Source organism: Dendropsophus ebraccatus, chromosome 7, assembly GCF_027789765.1.
Source record: "Dendropsophus ebraccatus isolate aDenEbr1 chromosome 7, aDenEbr1.pat, whole genome shotgun sequence".
Classification (NCBI taxonomy): Eukaryota; Metazoa; Chordata; class Amphibia; order Anura; family Hylidae; genus Dendropsophus; species Dendropsophus ebraccatus.
This window is the reverse complement of record NC_091460.1, coordinates 97,633-114,720: the sequence shown is the minus strand read 5'-3', so window position 1 is coordinate 114,720 and position 17,088 is coordinate 97,633. Positions and strand designations below refer to the sequence as shown.

Genomic DNA, 17,088 nt, shown 5'->3' with positions numbered 1-17,088 from the left:
ACTGCCTGTACTACTACTGTACTGTATATACACTCCAGCAATCTTATACAGTACAGGATGGGAGATGGTGGTGCACTGACTGTACTACTACTGTGCTGTATATACACTCCAGCAATCTTATACAGTACAGGATGGGAGATGGTGGTGCACTGACTGTATATGCACTCCAGCAATCTTATACAGTACTGTATGTGAAGCCTGACCAGTGCTAAACTCCTCAAGTACAACCCACGATCTACGCTCACAAAAACGTTCAGATATTGAGCAAAGTTTGAATTATAAACGTTACTTCAAGGTAAATTTCCGTTCGAATACCGCGGTGTTACTGTATTTGAAGACTGGGTGGCCGAATAGTGTTTGATAACCGAGCAAGAGTTTGAAACCAAAGTAAACTTTCCTTAAAAATACTGTTTGAGTTCCAAGCAGTTTGAGAAACAAGGTACCACTGTATTTATTATTGTTCCCTCTGTGACTTCCATTTACACTGCCGAACATTTATCACACTGATTTTTCAATAACTTCGATACCCAAAATAACCTAGAAACCATTTGTCATCTTTACCAGAGCCAAAAACAAGATGACAGAGAGCACACTCCACATCTAGGAGCTCCATTATATCATCTATAGGAGATAACAGGAATCTCATCTACCTGCTGATTGTCTGCTGGGACATTTCCCTCTGAACAGTCCTGGGAATACAGAGGACGGGGACACCTCTCTGGTGGATTCCTGTCACTGCCTCCATCTGTAGGGAACACACAGGGAGCCAATCCATTATACACTGCTACATGTCATCAGAAGGAGGATGGGAGGAGGAGCTGAGGAGGATAGGAGGAGGATGGGAGGAGGACGTAGGGGCCCCTCCCCCTGCTCTCTAGAATCAGGAAGGTCTCCTCTTACCTTGTGCTGTGAGGCCGGGCGGCTGATCCTCCATCATGAGCGGCTGCTCCCCCCGGTACAGATCCTTGTGTCCTTCTACATACTCCCACTCCTCCATGGAGAAATAGACGGCCACATCCTGACACCTTATAGGAACCTGACACACACAATGATCACACAGTCATCCCCCCCAGCCTGCTGCCTCCTGGATTACTCTATCATCTCCCAGCATTCCCCAGTGTCACCTCTCCAGTCAGCAGCTCAGTCATCCTGTGGGTGAGTTCTAGGATCTTCTGCTCATGTATCAGTGATGGAGGCTCCGTGATGGGGCCCCGGGCCCTGCTCCGCCCTCCTGACTCCTGGGGGAAGGCCACACCCTCCCCCCATGTCTTCTTCACTATGGTGTAATCCTGGGGATGGAGAGACACGGATCACTACATACGTCCTTCCCCAGTATTAGTAATAGAGAAACGAGTAATGTCACCTCTCCAGATATCCAGTAGATGATCTCTAGGGTCAGGTCTAGTATCCGGGCAGCCACGTCTCTGTCCATCTTCTTCCAGACTTTGGCTATAAGGGTCCTGGATTTGAGGAACAAGGAGAAATGGAGAGGAAAAATCACATGTTGCTGAAAGGGCAGTATACAGCCTGGCATACTCCAGCTTAGGGCTGGGCGATTAATCGAATTCATTCATTTAATTCCCCCAGAATTTGAGAATCAATTCGATTTTTTTGTGAAAATCATAAATTCGATTTTCACAAAGAAAAAAAATAAAAATCACTGAGATTTGGTGGCAAGGCTAGGTGCAGGACGGGCAGCGGAGCGAGGTGCAGGACGGGTGACGGGGTAAGGTGCAGGACGGGTGACGGGGTAAGGTGCAGGATGGCAGCACTCCTACGGGGGTCACTGCTACGCTGTCACCCTATTCTTCTCCACGGTGCCTGTTTTCTGGACGCATTGCACCGCTGTGGAAAGGCAGAGAAAAGCCGTCTAGCTGGCCGCTATAATGAGGGACAACAGGGGTAAAGTTTTATTATACAGCACAGAGGCAGAAAGCCAGTATTTTTAACACTGCAATTTTATTTAAAAACAGCTATAAGATAAGATAGCCAACCACTGTAAGGCCACATTCCCACCTGCATGCAAACACATGCTTGAAACCTAGCCACTGGCATTCTCCAGCAGTTGCACAATGTTTCTGAGATTAGGAGGCATTTGCATGCATGTGGGATTGTGGCCTAAAGTGGTTATCCAATCTTTAAAAAATAATAACATATCCTCAGGAAAGGCCACAAATATCAGTATGGGTCAGCATGTCAGATCACTCACTGAAGAGCTGTTTAAAAAGACTGCAGGCCCTTCAAACAGCTGATCAGTGTGAGTGCCCGCCAGTCTGCCCCTCAACTATACTTGTACTACTATACCCCATATCTGTACTACTACACCCTATGTCTGTACCTGTACTATTACACCCCTCATCTACAGTCATGGCCAAAAGTTTTGAGAATGACACAAATCTTATATTTTCACATGATCTGCTGCCCTCTGGTTTTTATGTGTTTGTCAGAGGTTTATCACATACTCATAATATGATTGCAATTATATTTCTGTAACAAAAGCTTATACTGACAGTTAGAATGAGTTACTGCAGCAAGTCAATATTTACTTCATTCCTCTGCAATTCTCCCCGGCTGCTCTCATCAACTTCTGGACCAAATCCTGACTGATAGCCGTCCATTCTTGCACAATCAATCCTTGCATTTTGTAGAATTTGTTGGTTTTTGTTTGCCCATCCGTCTCTTGATGATTGACCACAAGTTCTAAATGGGATTAAGATCTGGGAAGTTTCCAGGCCATGGACCCCAAATCTCTATGTTTTGTTCCCTGAGCCATATAGTTATCACCTTTGCTTTATGGCAAGGTGCTCCATCATGCTGGAAAAGGCATTGTTGATGGCCAAACTGCTCTTGGACGGTTGGGAGAAGTTGCTCTTGGAGGACATTCTGGTCCCATTCTTTATTCATGGCTGTGTTTTTAGACTGTGAGAGCCGATTCCCTTGGCTGAGAAGCAACCCCACACATGAATGGTTTCAGGATGCCGGTTACAATTGGCATGAGACAAGACTGGTGGTAGCGCTCACCTCGTCTTCTCACAATAAGCCGTTTTCCAGATGTGCCAAACAATCGGAAAGGGGATTCATCAGAGACAATGACTTTCCCCCAGTCCTCAGCAGTCCGCTCCCTGGACCTTTCCCCCAGTCCTCAGCAGTCCGCTCCCTGGACCTTTCCCCCAGTCCTCAGCAGTCCGCTCCCTGGACCTTTCCCCCAGTCCTCAGCAGTCCGCTCCCTGGACCTTTCCCCCAGTCCTCAGCAGTCCGCTCCCTGGACCTTTCCCCCAGTCCTCAGCAGTCCGCTCCCTGGACCTTTCCCCCAGTCCTCAGCAGTCCGCTCCCTGGACCTTTCCCCCAGTCCTCAGCAGTCCGCTCCCTGGACCTTTCCCCCAGTCCTCAGCAGTCCGCTCCCTGGACCTTTCCCCCAGTCCTCAGCAGTCCGCTCCCTGGACCTTTCCCCCAGTCCTCAGCAGTCCGCTCCCTGGATCTTTCCCCCAGTCCTCAGCAGTCCGCTCCCTGGACCTTTCCCCCAGTCCTCAGCAGTCCACTCCCTGGAGCTTTCCCCCAGTCCTCAGCAGTCCACTCCCTGGACCTTTCCCCCAGTCCTCAGCAGTCCGCTCCCTGGACCTTTCCCCCAGTCCTCAGCAGTCCGCTCCCTGGACCTTTCCCCCAGTCCTCAGCAGTCCGCTCCCTGGACCTTTCCCCCAGTCCTCAGCAGTCCGCTCCCTGGATCTTTCCCCCAGTCCTCAGCAGTCCGCTCCCTGGACCTTTCCCCCAGTCCTCAGCAGTCCACTCCCTGGAGCTTTCCCCCAGTCCTCAACAGTCCACTCCCTGGACCTTTCCCCCAGTCCTAAGCAGTCCACTCCCTGGACCTTTCCCCCAGTCCTCAGCAGTCCACTCCCTGGAGCTTTCCCCCAGTCCTCAGCAGTCCACTCCCTGGACCTTTCCGCCAGTCCTCAGCAGCCCACTCCCTGGATCTTTTGCAGAATATCAGTCTGTCCCTGATGTTTTTTCTGGAGAGAAGTGGCTTCTTTGCTGCCCTCCATGAGACCAGGCCTTGCTCCAAGAGTCTCCGCAGTCTCACAGTGCACAGTGCAGATGCCCTCACACCTGCCTGCTGCCATTCCTGAGCAAACTCTGCACTGCTGGTAACCCCATCCCACAGCTGAAACACTTTTAATAGATGGTCCTGGCACTTGCTGGTCTTTCTTGGGCGCCCTGGAGCCTTTTTGGCAACAATGGAACCTCTCCCCTTGAAGTTCTTGATGATGCGATAGATTGGTGACTGAGGTGCAATCTTTCTAGCTGCGATACCCTTCCCTGTTAGGCCATTTTTGTACAGTGCAATGATGACTGCACGTGTTTGTTTAGAGATAACCATGGTTAACAGAAGAGAAACAATGATGCCAAGCACCAGCCTCCTTTTAACCCCTTCACGTCAGCCATCTGTATATATACGTTCCTATTGCACATGCCCCGTGCAGTAGGAATGTACATATACGTTCCTGACTGACAGGGGCTTTGTGATGAGAACGGGATCGCTGCAGGGACAGCGATCCCGCTCTCATCTGTGTACAGCACCGGAGATAATGAGGATCAGCTGCGATTCCGCAGCTGACCCCCATTAACCCCTTAGTGACCGCCGAAACGGCGGTCACTAATGGGCTGGTGCCGCCTCTGTATTTCATCTCCCCCCACTGTGAATCCACGGTGGGGGGAGATGAAATAAGTAAAAATCAGACCCCAGATCAGCCCCCTAGTGCCCCAGTCACTAACCCCCCCTCCCGCGGCGGCCATCGGATCCAAGATGGCCGCCGCGATCACTGTGAACAGACTAATGTCTGGTCACAGTGATCAAAAAAGAAAAATGAATGAAAGCCCCATGCTCTCCGCCACCGGAGGTAGCGGAGAGCATGGGGCAGTCATCGGGACCCCCCCTGTGGGGTCCCGGTACAAGCGATCAGCGGTATATACTATATACCGCTGATCACTTGTGCCATGTGCCGCCGGCACTTTTTATCCCCTGTCACCATGAATGATTGGTGACAGGGGATAAAAAGTGATGTCCCCCCACCCCCCAAGTCGCCCCCACCCCCCCTTCCCCATATACTCACCTGCTCCTGGAGCTCCTTCCTCTTCAGTGTCCTGGCTGGTTATGAAGTGCGCATGCGCTCCACAACCAGCCAAGCTCTGAAAATTTAAAGTGACAGAGACCAATTTGGTCTCTGTCACTGAATAGAAAATATCACAGTAATCATAGTAATACAGTGAACATGAATGTATAAAGTACAAAAAGTGACAAACATACAAAAAAATAAAACACACACTTTTTATTATAGTAATAATTGCAGTTTACTCCCAAATTACCCCTAACCTCCCCCCAGATTACCCGTAACCACCGCACGTTGCCCATAACCACCGCACGTTGCCCATAACCACCCCAGGTTGTCAGTAATCACGTCAGATTGCATGTAACCCCCCAGATTGCCCGTAACCACCGCACGTTGCCCGTAACCACCCCAGGTTGTCCGTAATCACGTCAGATTGCACGTAACCCCCAGATTACCCGTAACCACCGCACGTTGCCCGTAACCACCGCACGTTGCCAGTAACCCCCTCCAGATTGTCCGTAATCACCCCAGATTGCCTGTAACCACCCTAAATTACATGTAACACCCCAGATTAGCTATAAGCACTTCACTCTATCCGTAACAATTCTAGATTGTCTGTAACCCCCCCCAGGTTGCCCGTAACCACCCCAGGTTGCCCGTAATCATGCCAGATTACATGTAGCCCCCCAGATTGCACGCAACCACCGCAGGTTGCCTCTGACCACCGCACCTCGCCTATGACCACCGCACCTCGCCTATGACCACCGCACGTCGCCTATGACCACCGCACGTCGCCTATGACCACCGCACGTCGCCTCTAACCACCCCAAATTGCCAGTGACCCCCTCCAGATTGCCCGTAACCATGCCAGATTACAGGTACCCACCTCTGATTACCTATTAGCACTTCAGGTTGCCCGTAACCACCCCAGACTGCCCGTAACCACCTCAGACTGCCCGTAACCACCTCTAGATTACCCGGAACCACCCCAGACTGTCCGTAACCACCCCACATTACCTGTAATCTAATTTTTTTTATTGTATTTTAGTAACTGCGCTATTCTAATAACTATTACTAGCTGCGGTTTTGCTCCAGCAAATTGGCGCTCCTTCCCTTCTGAGCCCTGCTGTGTGCCCATACAGTGGTTTATGCCCACATATGGGGTACCGTTGTACTCAGGAGAACCTGCGTTACAGATTTTGGGGTACATTTTTTCTCCTGTTCCTTGTGAAATTTAGAAATTTCAAACTAAACCAACATATTTTTGGAAAAATTCAAGTTTTTCATTTTTACTGGCCAATTTTGAATACTTTCCTCTAATACCTGTGGGGCCAAAATGCTCATCCTACCGCAAGATGAATTCTTTGAGGGGTGTACTTTCCGAAATGGGGTGACTTTTGGGGGGATTCTATTCTGTAGACATTACAGGGGCTCTGCAAACGCACCTGGCGCTCAGAAACTTCTTCAGAAAAATCTGCAGAGAAAATGCTAATTGGCGCTCCTTCCCTTCTGAGCCCGGCTGCCCATACAGGGGTTTATACCCACATATGGGGTACCGTTGTACTCAGGAGAACCTGCATTACAGATTTTGGGGTGAATTTTCTCTCCTGTTCCTCGTGAAATTGAGAAATTTCAAACTAAAGGAACATATTACTGGAAAAATTCGAGTTTTTCATTTTTACTGTCTACTTTTGAATACTTTCCTCTAATACCTGTGGGGTCAAAATGCTCACCACACACCAAGATGAATTCTTTGAGGGGTGCACTTTCCAAAATAGGGTGACTTATGGCGAGATTTTACTCCGCTGGCACTACAGGGGCACTGCAAACCCACCTGGCGCTCAGAAACTTCTTCAGCAAAATCTGCATTGAAAAAGCTAATTGGCGCTCCCTTCCTTCTGAGCCCTGATGTGTGCCCATACAGTGGTTTATACCGACATATGAGGTACCTTTTTACTCAGGAGAACCTGCGTTACAAATTTTGGGGTACTTTTTGGGGAGATTTTACTCCGCTGGCACTACAGGGGCTCTGCAAACTAGGGCTGGGCGGTATACCGCAAAAATACCGATACAGTCACTGGCGTCGGTTAACCGACCTCAACTCTGCCAGGACGGTATCTGCGGTATTTTTCCTCCCCTCACCCAGCGGCCGTTAGCTCTGCTCCCCTCAGGCTTCCTCGCGTCCCTCTTCCTCCGCTGCCTGGCCTGGGTAAAACTATTCTGCTGTCTGGGGGGGCGTGCGCCATGTGTGACGCTCGGCTCAGGACACTGATAACAGTGCTGCTGGGGGTAAGGAAGAAGGCTGGAGATGTGACAGGCTGTTTCCAGGTAGCAGCTCCCCCTCCAGTGTGTGCTCATCGCTGCTGCCGGACGGCTCTGTAAGCTGCACTCACAGTGAGCCGTGGCCCCCCCTCTCCCTCACATACAGCGGCCGCAGGGGGTCAGGTATAGGTCAGCACATCCTCCCTCCACCGGGCACCGCACTCTGTCCCGCGCAGGAATCCTCGGCGCCCGTTATCATTTGTCAGTGTTGGAAGCAGCTGTGTGCGACGCTCTGCCCGGGACACTGACAACAGATATATGTGACAGGGAGGATTCCTGTGCGGGAGAGAGCGGTGCCCGGGGGAGCAAGGAGGTGCCGACCCCATACCTGACCCCAATTGAGGGGTCAGGGCAGAACAGCAGGTATAATAGATAGATAGATAGATAGATAGATAGATAGATAGGAGATAGATAGATCTATCTATCTAATTTCTCTCATATCAATCTATCTATCTATCTATCTATCTATCTATCTCCTGTCTATAATCTATCTATCTCCTATCTATCTACAAAACGAAAGTTCCAAGCACTCCAGCATAAGTGAAAAAGTAGTGGTTTATTGCAAGGTGCAAAAAAATACAAAGATGCAACGTTTCGATTCCCTCTCAGAATCAGAATCGTTCTCAAGCATGCTTGAGAACGATTCTGAGAGGGAATCGAAACGTTGCACCTTTGTATTTTTTGCACCTTGCAATAAACCACTACTTTTTCACTTATGCTGGAGTGTTTGGAACTTTCGTTTTGTACCTGGGGATCCCTCCAGCCAAGGGACTTACATTCTGCAGCACCCGCTACATGCAGCACCCGCTACATCCACTAAGTGCGACTCCTACTTCTCCTCTATCTATCTATTATCTATCTATCTCCTATCTATCTATAATCTATCATCTATCTCCTATTATCTATCTATATCTATCTATCTATCTCCTATCTATAATCATCTATCTATCTCCTATCTATCATCTATCTATCAATCTATTATCTATCTATCTATCTATCTATCTATCTCCTATCTATAATCTATCATCTATCTCCTATTATCTATCTATATCTATCTAGTATCTACTATCTGTATATCATCTATCTCCTATTATCTATCTATATCTATCTATCTAGTATCTACTATCTGTATATCATCTATCTCCTATTATCTATCTATATCTATCTATCTAGTATCTACTATCTGTATATCATCTATCTCCTATCTATATATCATCTATCTATATTAGATCGATAGATTATATATAGATAGGAGATAGATGATATATAGATAGATATGAGAGAGGAGATATATTATAGATAGATGATATACAGATCGTAGATAGATACAAGATAGATAGGACTCCTATCGATATATAATCCATCTATAATATATCTCCTCTCTCTAATATCTATCTATCTCCTATCTATCTCCCATCTATCTCCTATCTATCTATCTATCTATCTATCTATCTATCTATAATATATCTCCTCTCTCTAATATCTATTACCTATCTATCTATCTTAGAAATTCAGAATGAATGCAGCACTCGTGTAGCGATGAATGTGGTGCCAGGCGGTATATACCAGCGACCACCCGGTATAGGTAATATAAATCAGAAGAATACCGCAGCACTCATGGGATAGAATTCAACACAACGTGTTTGGGGAAATAAACACGTTGTGTTGAATTCTCTCCCATGAGTGCTGCGGTATTCTTCTGAATTCTCTCCCATGAGTGCTGCGGTATTCTTCTGAATTCTCTCCCATGAGTGCTGCGGTATTCTTCTGATTTATCTATCTATCTTAGATAGAGAGGTTGATCGATAGACAGCTATAGCAAACAATATAGGCAGCACTGTGGGGGCCAGCAGACAAATCCTAGACCTTGGATCAGCTAGTAACAGATACTCTGCAGCACTCTGATTGTAGTACAAATGTGAAAATGTGGATTTATTCCATAAAATGATGTGCAGCAAACTTCATAAGTAAACCACAGGGTTTTGACGTCTCCTATGTCTCCTAAGTGCCACTTGAAAATGGCATAGGAGACGCCGAAACGTCGTGTTTCAAATGGGTGTGGTTTTCAAAAGGGGTCGTGTCATAATTATCGCTCAATTTATCGTTACCGCGGCAATATGTACGATAAACCGCGATATTAATTTAGGCCATTATCGCCCAGCCCTACTGCAAACACACCTGGCGCTCAGAAACTTCTTCAGCAAAATCTGCATTGAAAAAGCTAATTGGCGCTCCCTTCCTTCTGAGCCCTCCTGTGTGCCCATGCAGTGGTTTATGCCCACATATGAGGTACCTTTTTACTCAGGAGAACCTGCGTTACAAATTTTGGGGTACTTTTTTTCTCTTTTTCCTCGTGAAATTGAAAAATTTCATATTATTGGAAAAAATTTGAGTTTTTCATTTTTACTGTCTAATTTTGAATACTTTCCTCTAACACCTGTGGGGTCAAATTGCTCATCCTACCTGAAGATGACTTCTTTGAGGGGTGTACTTTCCAAAATGGGGTGACTTATGGGGTATTTTCTCTCTGCGGACACTACAGGGGCTCTGCAAACACACCTGGCGCTCAGAAACTTCTTCAGCAAAATCTGCAATGGAAAAGCTAATTGGCGCTCCTTCCCTTCTGAGCCCCGCTGTGTGCCCATGCAGTGGTTTACGCCCACATATGGGGTACCGTAGTACTCAAGAGAACCAGTGTTACAAATTTTGGCATGCTTTTTCTCTCATGTTCCTTTTGAAAATGAGAAACTTTAATCTAAATGTATATATTATTGGAAAATTTTAATTTTTCATTTTTTTATGGCCTAATGGTGAATACTTTCCTCCAGCCCCTGTAGGGTTAAAATGCTCATTATACCCCTAGATTAATTCTTTAAGGTGTCTAGTTTCCAAAATGGGGTCACTTATGGGGGTTTCCAGTATACAAATCTCCTAAATCAACTTAAAATAAGAACTGGTCCCTAAAAAAATCAGTTTTGGAAACTTTTCACGAAAATGTGGTAATTTGCTGATAAATTTCTAAGCCCCGTAACACCCTAAAAAAGTAAATATGTTTATGAAATGAAGCCAGAATAAAGAGGACATATTGGTAATGTGACTTAGTAACTAATTTATGTAATACAACTTTCTTTTTTTAGAAGCAGAGAATTTCAAAGTTCATAAAATGCAAATTTTTAAAATTTTTCATGATATTTTGATGTTTTTCACAAAAAACACACAAAGTAGTGACCAAATTTTGCCACTAATATAAAGTGCCATATGTGACGAAAAAAACAATCTCAGAATCGCTAGCATACGTTAAAGCATCACTGAGCTATAAGCGCATAAAGTGAGATAGGTCAGATTTTGAAAAATGAGCCTGGTCTTTTAGGTGCAAATAGGCTTGGTCTTGAAGGGGTTAAAGTGTCCAGTGGTGTCATTCTTACCTAATCATGACAGATTGATCTCGAGCCCTGTCCTCACCAACACCCACACCTGTGTAACTGGAGCAATCACTGAAACAATGTTAGCTGCTCCTTGTAAGGCCGGGCTGTAATGATGGGGCAATGTGTTTTGGGGGATAAAGTTCACTTTCTAGGCAAATATTGACTTTGCAAGCAATTCCTGTTAAGCTGATCACTCTTTATAACATTCTGGACTATATGCAAATTGCCATTTTAAAAACTGAAGCAGTAGACCTAGTAAAAATTAATATTTGTATCATTCTCAAAACTTTTGGCCATGACTGTATATCTGTACTATTACACCCCTTATCCAATATACCTCCTCTACTATACCCTACCTAGATAGAAGCACAAAGATCTCCTATACTACATGGGGGCACAGAGTGGCACATATCTGGCAAACCTACTTATGAAGGGGGCTTGTCTACTACATGGGGGCACAGGGGGAGCACTGTTACACTGGAAAGCAATACAGTGCATACATACAGCAATACAAAAGGGAAAAAAAAAAAAAAATAGAGATTAAATTTTTTGGTCATATCACCCAGCCCTACTACAGATTTAAGAAAAAAGCCTGTTACACCCCCCACACCCCCCCCCCCCCCCCGCAGTCTGTTTTGGCCTTAATGCCCAGGGCCTATTTTTCAAAATCTGACCGTCTCTCTTTATGTAGTGATAACGCTGCAATGCTTTTAACTATCGTGGTTATTCTGAGACTGTTTTTTCGTGACATATTCCTCTTTATGTTTGTGGTATACTTTGGTTGATACACTCAGTAGTTTTTTGTAAAAAACACAACATTTGCGCAAAAATTTGAAAAATTTACAATCCTTTTTCTCAGAAAAAGAGAATTTTGAATATAGATAGTCATGCCACATAAACTTATTACTAATGCAACATCTACAACATGTCTACTTTATGGTGATTACATTTGCTGAACGTCCTCTTACTGGTTAGGATGTTAGAGGGCTTCAAAATTCTGCAGCGATTTTTCAAATTTTCAGGAAAATTACATATTCTGATTTTATTAGGGACCAGTCCAGTTCTGAAGTGGATTTGTGGGGCCTGTATGTTACCCCCATAAATCCCTCCACTGTAAAAACTGCACCCTTCAAAGTATTCAAAGTAACATTTCATAAGTTTATTAACCTTTTAGGTGTTTTGCAGAAATTTAAGCAAGTTGGAGGGGAAATGTAAAATTTTCATTTTTTTTTGGCAGATATTACATTACAATCCATTTTTTTCCTTTTGTACGACCATTACTATACGTTACATATGACATGTTATATAGCGTTTACTATATGTTACATATGACATGTTATCGTTATTTGTCAGGTCGGTACGGTTACAGTGATATATATGTATATGTGTTATATCGCTTTTGTTATAGTTTATGCCATTTATACTATATATACACTGTGTCTTGCATATTGTAAGAGCAGTAATATTTTTATTTTTTCGCCAATGGAGTTATGTGAGGGGTTTTTTTTTGCGGCATAAGCTGATGTTTTTAGTGGTACATGTGACATTTTGATAGCTTTTTTCTATATTTTTTAGGGGGCAGGATTAACAAAAAAAATAAATGTCATTTTGTTTAGTTTTTTGAATGGTGTTAATCTGGCGGTATAATTAATGTAACGGGTTATAAGATGGGGTCATTATGGACGTGACAATACCAAATATGTGTATCTTATTTATAGGGGATCATTTATAAAGGGGGGGATGGGGAATGTGTATATTTTAATTATTTATTTAATTATTTAATTTATTTGTTTTCATTATTTAGTTTACGTATGTGTGTGTGTGTTTTTTTTTGCAGGTACATATATAATGCATTACAGCACATAATCCGTGCAGTGACACTCATTCAAACGATCAGTGCAGGGACCGGGAAAGACAGGGGGAGGAGCTGGATCGGGCCGGGGGGAGCCCAGACATTACAGGGGGAAGGAAGGGGGGCCTGGGGGAGCATTACAGCGGGAGGAGGCAACGTGCTGCAGCCTCCTCCCCCGCCGTCCGATCAGCAGAACACAGCAAATTTTCCCATACAAGCTGCAGTCGCAACGACCGTGGTGTCTATGGGGTTAACTGCCCGGGGGGAGCACGGCTCCCCTCCTGGCAGTGGCAGCGGTAGGAGGCTGTGTGACACAGCTTCCTCCTGCTGCCAGATCTCAGATAGGGACAGTGGGGGGGGGAGGCAGGGAAAGCATGACGTCCAGGGACGTCATGATGCAGAATGGCACTGCTTTCATGACGTCCATGGACGTCATATTGGGGGAAGGGGTTAATTTAGTTTATGTTCAATCAATCTGAGCCCTTTATTTATAACAAGAAAAACCCTTTCTGACATACAAAAAGGAAAGTGGTGAGCTCAACTTAGGGTGGAAGGAGAGTAATTGGTTAATGTTGTGTCTTGAATGCACTACCTGGTTCTGCACCCTATAGAACTTTCATGGCAATTGGTAGATGAAAAAGAAAAAGTGGTAGGCTCTCTAAAGACACTTGATAGATATAAATCAAAAATCTTAAATTTATATTTATAAATTTCATGGGTAAAGTAAAATAAAATATATCCACTTAGATATAAATACACATTATACAAATAGATAATATAATAATGAATAAAATGTTCTCATAAAATTATCTTATAATAGTGTGTATAAAAACAGGTGGAGGCCCCTGCTTGCCGCGTATCAGAAAATTATTTGCAGTTTACTCTTATCCTTATTTAAGTACTTATTATATGAATTAATGTTTATGTATGCTTTAGTATGCATATATAATAGTGGAGTCATGTAGGATGATTTTTGTATGGTGGGTTACCACCTCTCACCAGTCTCCGCAGCTGTACGGGCTCCCAGAGGTATAGTCTCTGTTTGACAGTGGTTGGTAGTGGTAACGCCTTCCGCTGTTGTGCAGGCTCCCGGTGGTACGGTGTCCGTTTGATGGGGGTTGTACATAGATCAAAATCAGCACGATCGTGCTCCCTCAGATGGATAGTCGGATCTGTGCCCTGGCGTTCTACTTGTGACTACTACATGTGAGTCTAAATGCATAGGGGGAGTCTCCCCTTCGCCTGTAGTATTGATTTCTGCAAAAAAAAAATTTTAATGACAGTGAAACTTTAAAGTGTCACAGTCGTTTAAATTGTTTTGCAAAAAATAGTCCAGGCGATTTTAAGAAACTTTGCAATTGTGTTTATTAGCCGAAAAATGCATTTTTATAATCAAAAAGCAGTTTGAAGCTCTCCCCCTGTCTTCATGATTGTCTATGGAGAGGGCAGGGGTTGAGGGAGATGAGGCACCAAAACAGGACAACAAAGAGTTAATTTACAGCTACATCACCGGCTATCTCCTCTGACAGTCAGCACTGACCTCTCTGACCTCTGAATATCGGCTTTCACACAGCTCCCCTCTGCTGCGGACTAATCTCCCTTCTCCCCCCTGCCCTCTCCATAGAACAGACAGGACCCGATTGATGTTAAAAAGTCGAAATTTCCTGATAATGAGCAGTGAATGAGAGAGGGGGAGGCCTGGGGAAAGTCTTTTTGAATGCAGATAATGGCATATTTGCCTAATAAGCCCAATTACAACGTTTTTTTTAAATTGCCTGTACTATTGATTTCTGCAAAAAAACAAAAATGAAGCGACAGTGACACTTTAAAGGAAAATAAGCAGATGACTAATAGAGATAAAGCAAGTCCTTACATACAACAGTCAGAAAGAGCTTCTGGAAGCTGTAAATTACTTTCTATGTAGAAGACTGGACTGTTTTGAAGGTCCTGTACAGATCACAGAGGGCCCCAGAAAAATAAAATGAAGTCACCCTCACCTGGTGCCCAAAGGAGAAGCTCATTATGGTAAAGGTAATTAGCCGTACAGGACATGTAGTATCACACTGTACTGTAGAGGAGATACCAGACACACAGCAGTACAGGACATGTAGCATCACACTATACTGTAGGGAGGAGATGCCAGACACACAGCAGTACAGGACATGTAGCATCACACTATACTGTAGGGAGGAGATACTAGACACACAGCAGTACAGGACATGTAGTATCACACTATACTGTAGGGAGGAGATACCAGACACACACAGCAGTAGAGGACATGTAGTATCACACTATACTGTAGGGAGGAGATACTAGACAAACACAGCAGTAGAGGACATGTAGTATCACACTATACTGTAGGGAGGAGATACTAGACACACAGCAGTACAGGACATGTAGTATCACACTGTACTGTAGAGGAGATACTAGACACACACAGCAGTAGAGGACATGTAGTATCACACTATACTGTAGGGAGGAGATACTAGACACACAGCAGTACAGGACATGTAGTATCACACTATACTGTAGGGAGGAGATACTAGACACACACAGCAGTACAGGACATGTAGTATCACACTATACTGTAGAGGGGATACTAGACACACAGCAGTACAGGACATGTAGTATCACACTATACTGTAGAGGGGATACTAGACACACAGCAGTACAGGACATGTAGTATCACACTATACTGTAGGGAGGAGATACTAGACACACAGCAGTACAGGACATGTAGTATCACACTATACTGTAGAGGGGATACTAGACACACAGCAGTACAGGACATGTAGTATCACACTATACTGTAGGGAGGAGATACTAGGCAGCCAATCATTGCAGGCACTTTAGTAATACTGGGGTTTTACCAGTAAAATGGCCACTTATATTGGTCAATCATCTAGATATTTACATGTGCTGCAGATCCTGACTGTCTGTAGCAGTGTATGTATGTTGTATGCATGTTGTATGTAAGTTGTATGTATGTTGTATGCATGTTGTATGCATGTTGTATGCATGTTGTATGTAAGTTGTATGTAAGTTGTATGTAAGTTGTATGTAAGTTGTATGTATGTTGTATGCATGTTGTATGCATGTTGTATGCATGTTGTATGCATGTTGTATGTATGTTGTATGCATGTTGTATGTAAGTTGTATGTAAGTTGTATGTATGTTGTATGCATGTTGTATGTATGTTGTATGCATGTTGTATGTATGTTGTATGTAAGTTGTATGTATGTTGTATGTATGTTGTGTCTGGTCTCAAATTACGATGGTGCAGAGAGGAACACTGTATGTTGAAACTATTGTATCCTGAGGCCATTGTGAGTTGAGGGATGACTGTGCAGGTGAATAGCTTATGTAGATCAGTGTATGCTGATATATAGGTGGATGCAGATATATAGATAAATAGTTGATGTACATAGGTGTGTGTGTGTTTATAGTTTGTGCCTCATTTATTATGTTGTGCATGCTCCCACTCTGACCCAGGACATGGTGCACAGAGTAGGAGCCATCACTGAGCCGTGCAGACTGATTACATGAAGAAGCAGAAAACACAACAACAAAAAAGAGCTACAATGGTAATTCCCGCCCAGCATCCGCACACTGTATAACCTGCCGCCAAGTGATTGGATGGACAAAGTACAGAGACACAATCAGATCTCACCTGATGATGTTCTATCTTATTGCCCACAGGACCTGTGATGGTATTACAGTCATGTGATCCATTATATACTGTTGAAAGGATATACAGGACCTGCGATGATGTCACAGTCATGTGATCAGGTACACACAGGGATAGGCCATACAGGACCTGCGATGATGTCACAGTCATGTGATCAGGTACACACAGAGATAGGCCATACAGGACCTGCGATGATGTCACAGTCATGTGATCAGGTACACATAGGGATAGGCCATACAGGACCTGCGATGATGTCACAGTCATGTGATCAGGTACATACAGGGATAGGCCATACAGGACCCGCGATGATGTCACAGTCATGTGATCAGGTAAATCGTGCTAGATGTAAATACAATTGACTCTATGACCTTTCTTGGTCACATAATATAAAGTGCTAATCAGCAAACAATGTCAGGCTGTGCTCACCTTCTGCCAGGTGCCTCACATCATCATCATCATCTTCTACACAGAACCCCCCCCCCCCCACTGCAGTCACGCTATCAGCACTTCACTGAAATGGAGTCCCACTATCAGCACTAGGAATTGCAGTGCTCCTATATACCATGTATTACGGTAATAGCCAGGACTAGTTAGTTCCAGGCTCCAGAATGTGCCAGGAAGATCATAGGGTGACACCTACATGTGAGACTAACTAAAGAATGCCAACTCTTAACCCCTTCAGGTCCATTCACCCACTGT

At 44.5% G+C, this 17,088-nt stretch overlaps 1 protein-coding gene across 3 annotated transcripts in view; it reads right to left on the bottom strand.

Moving 5' to 3' along the window:
• The window catches only part of LOC138797163 (gastrula zinc finger protein XlCGF57.1-like), a 58,137-nt gene extending 41,661 nt beyond the window's left edge, over positions 1 to 16,476 (bottom strand). The window contains exons 1-6 of one of the 3 annotated variants that reach the window (XM_069976989.1): positions 16,372 to 16,476; positions 13,701 to 13,958; positions 1,364 to 1,460; positions 1,125 to 1,289; positions 901 to 1,036; positions 651 to 745 (exon numbers count right to left, since the gene is read on the bottom strand). In XM_069976989.1, the coding sequence (XP_069833090.1) occupies positions 651 to 745; positions 901 to 1,036; positions 1,125 to 1,289; positions 1,364 to 1,432 (465 nt within the window). In that variant the 5' untranslated portion in view covers positions 1,433 to 1,460; positions 13,701 to 13,958; positions 16,372 to 16,476. Of the gene's footprint in view, positions 1 to 650; positions 746 to 900; positions 1,037 to 1,124; positions 1,290 to 1,363; positions 1,461 to 10,849; positions 11,248 to 13,700; positions 13,959 to 16,371 lie in introns of those variants that run through there. The other 2 variants (XM_069976991.1, XM_069976990.1) reach the window with 2 other exon arrangements.
• Between the last annotated feature and the right edge of the window lie 612 nt (positions 16,477 to 17,088).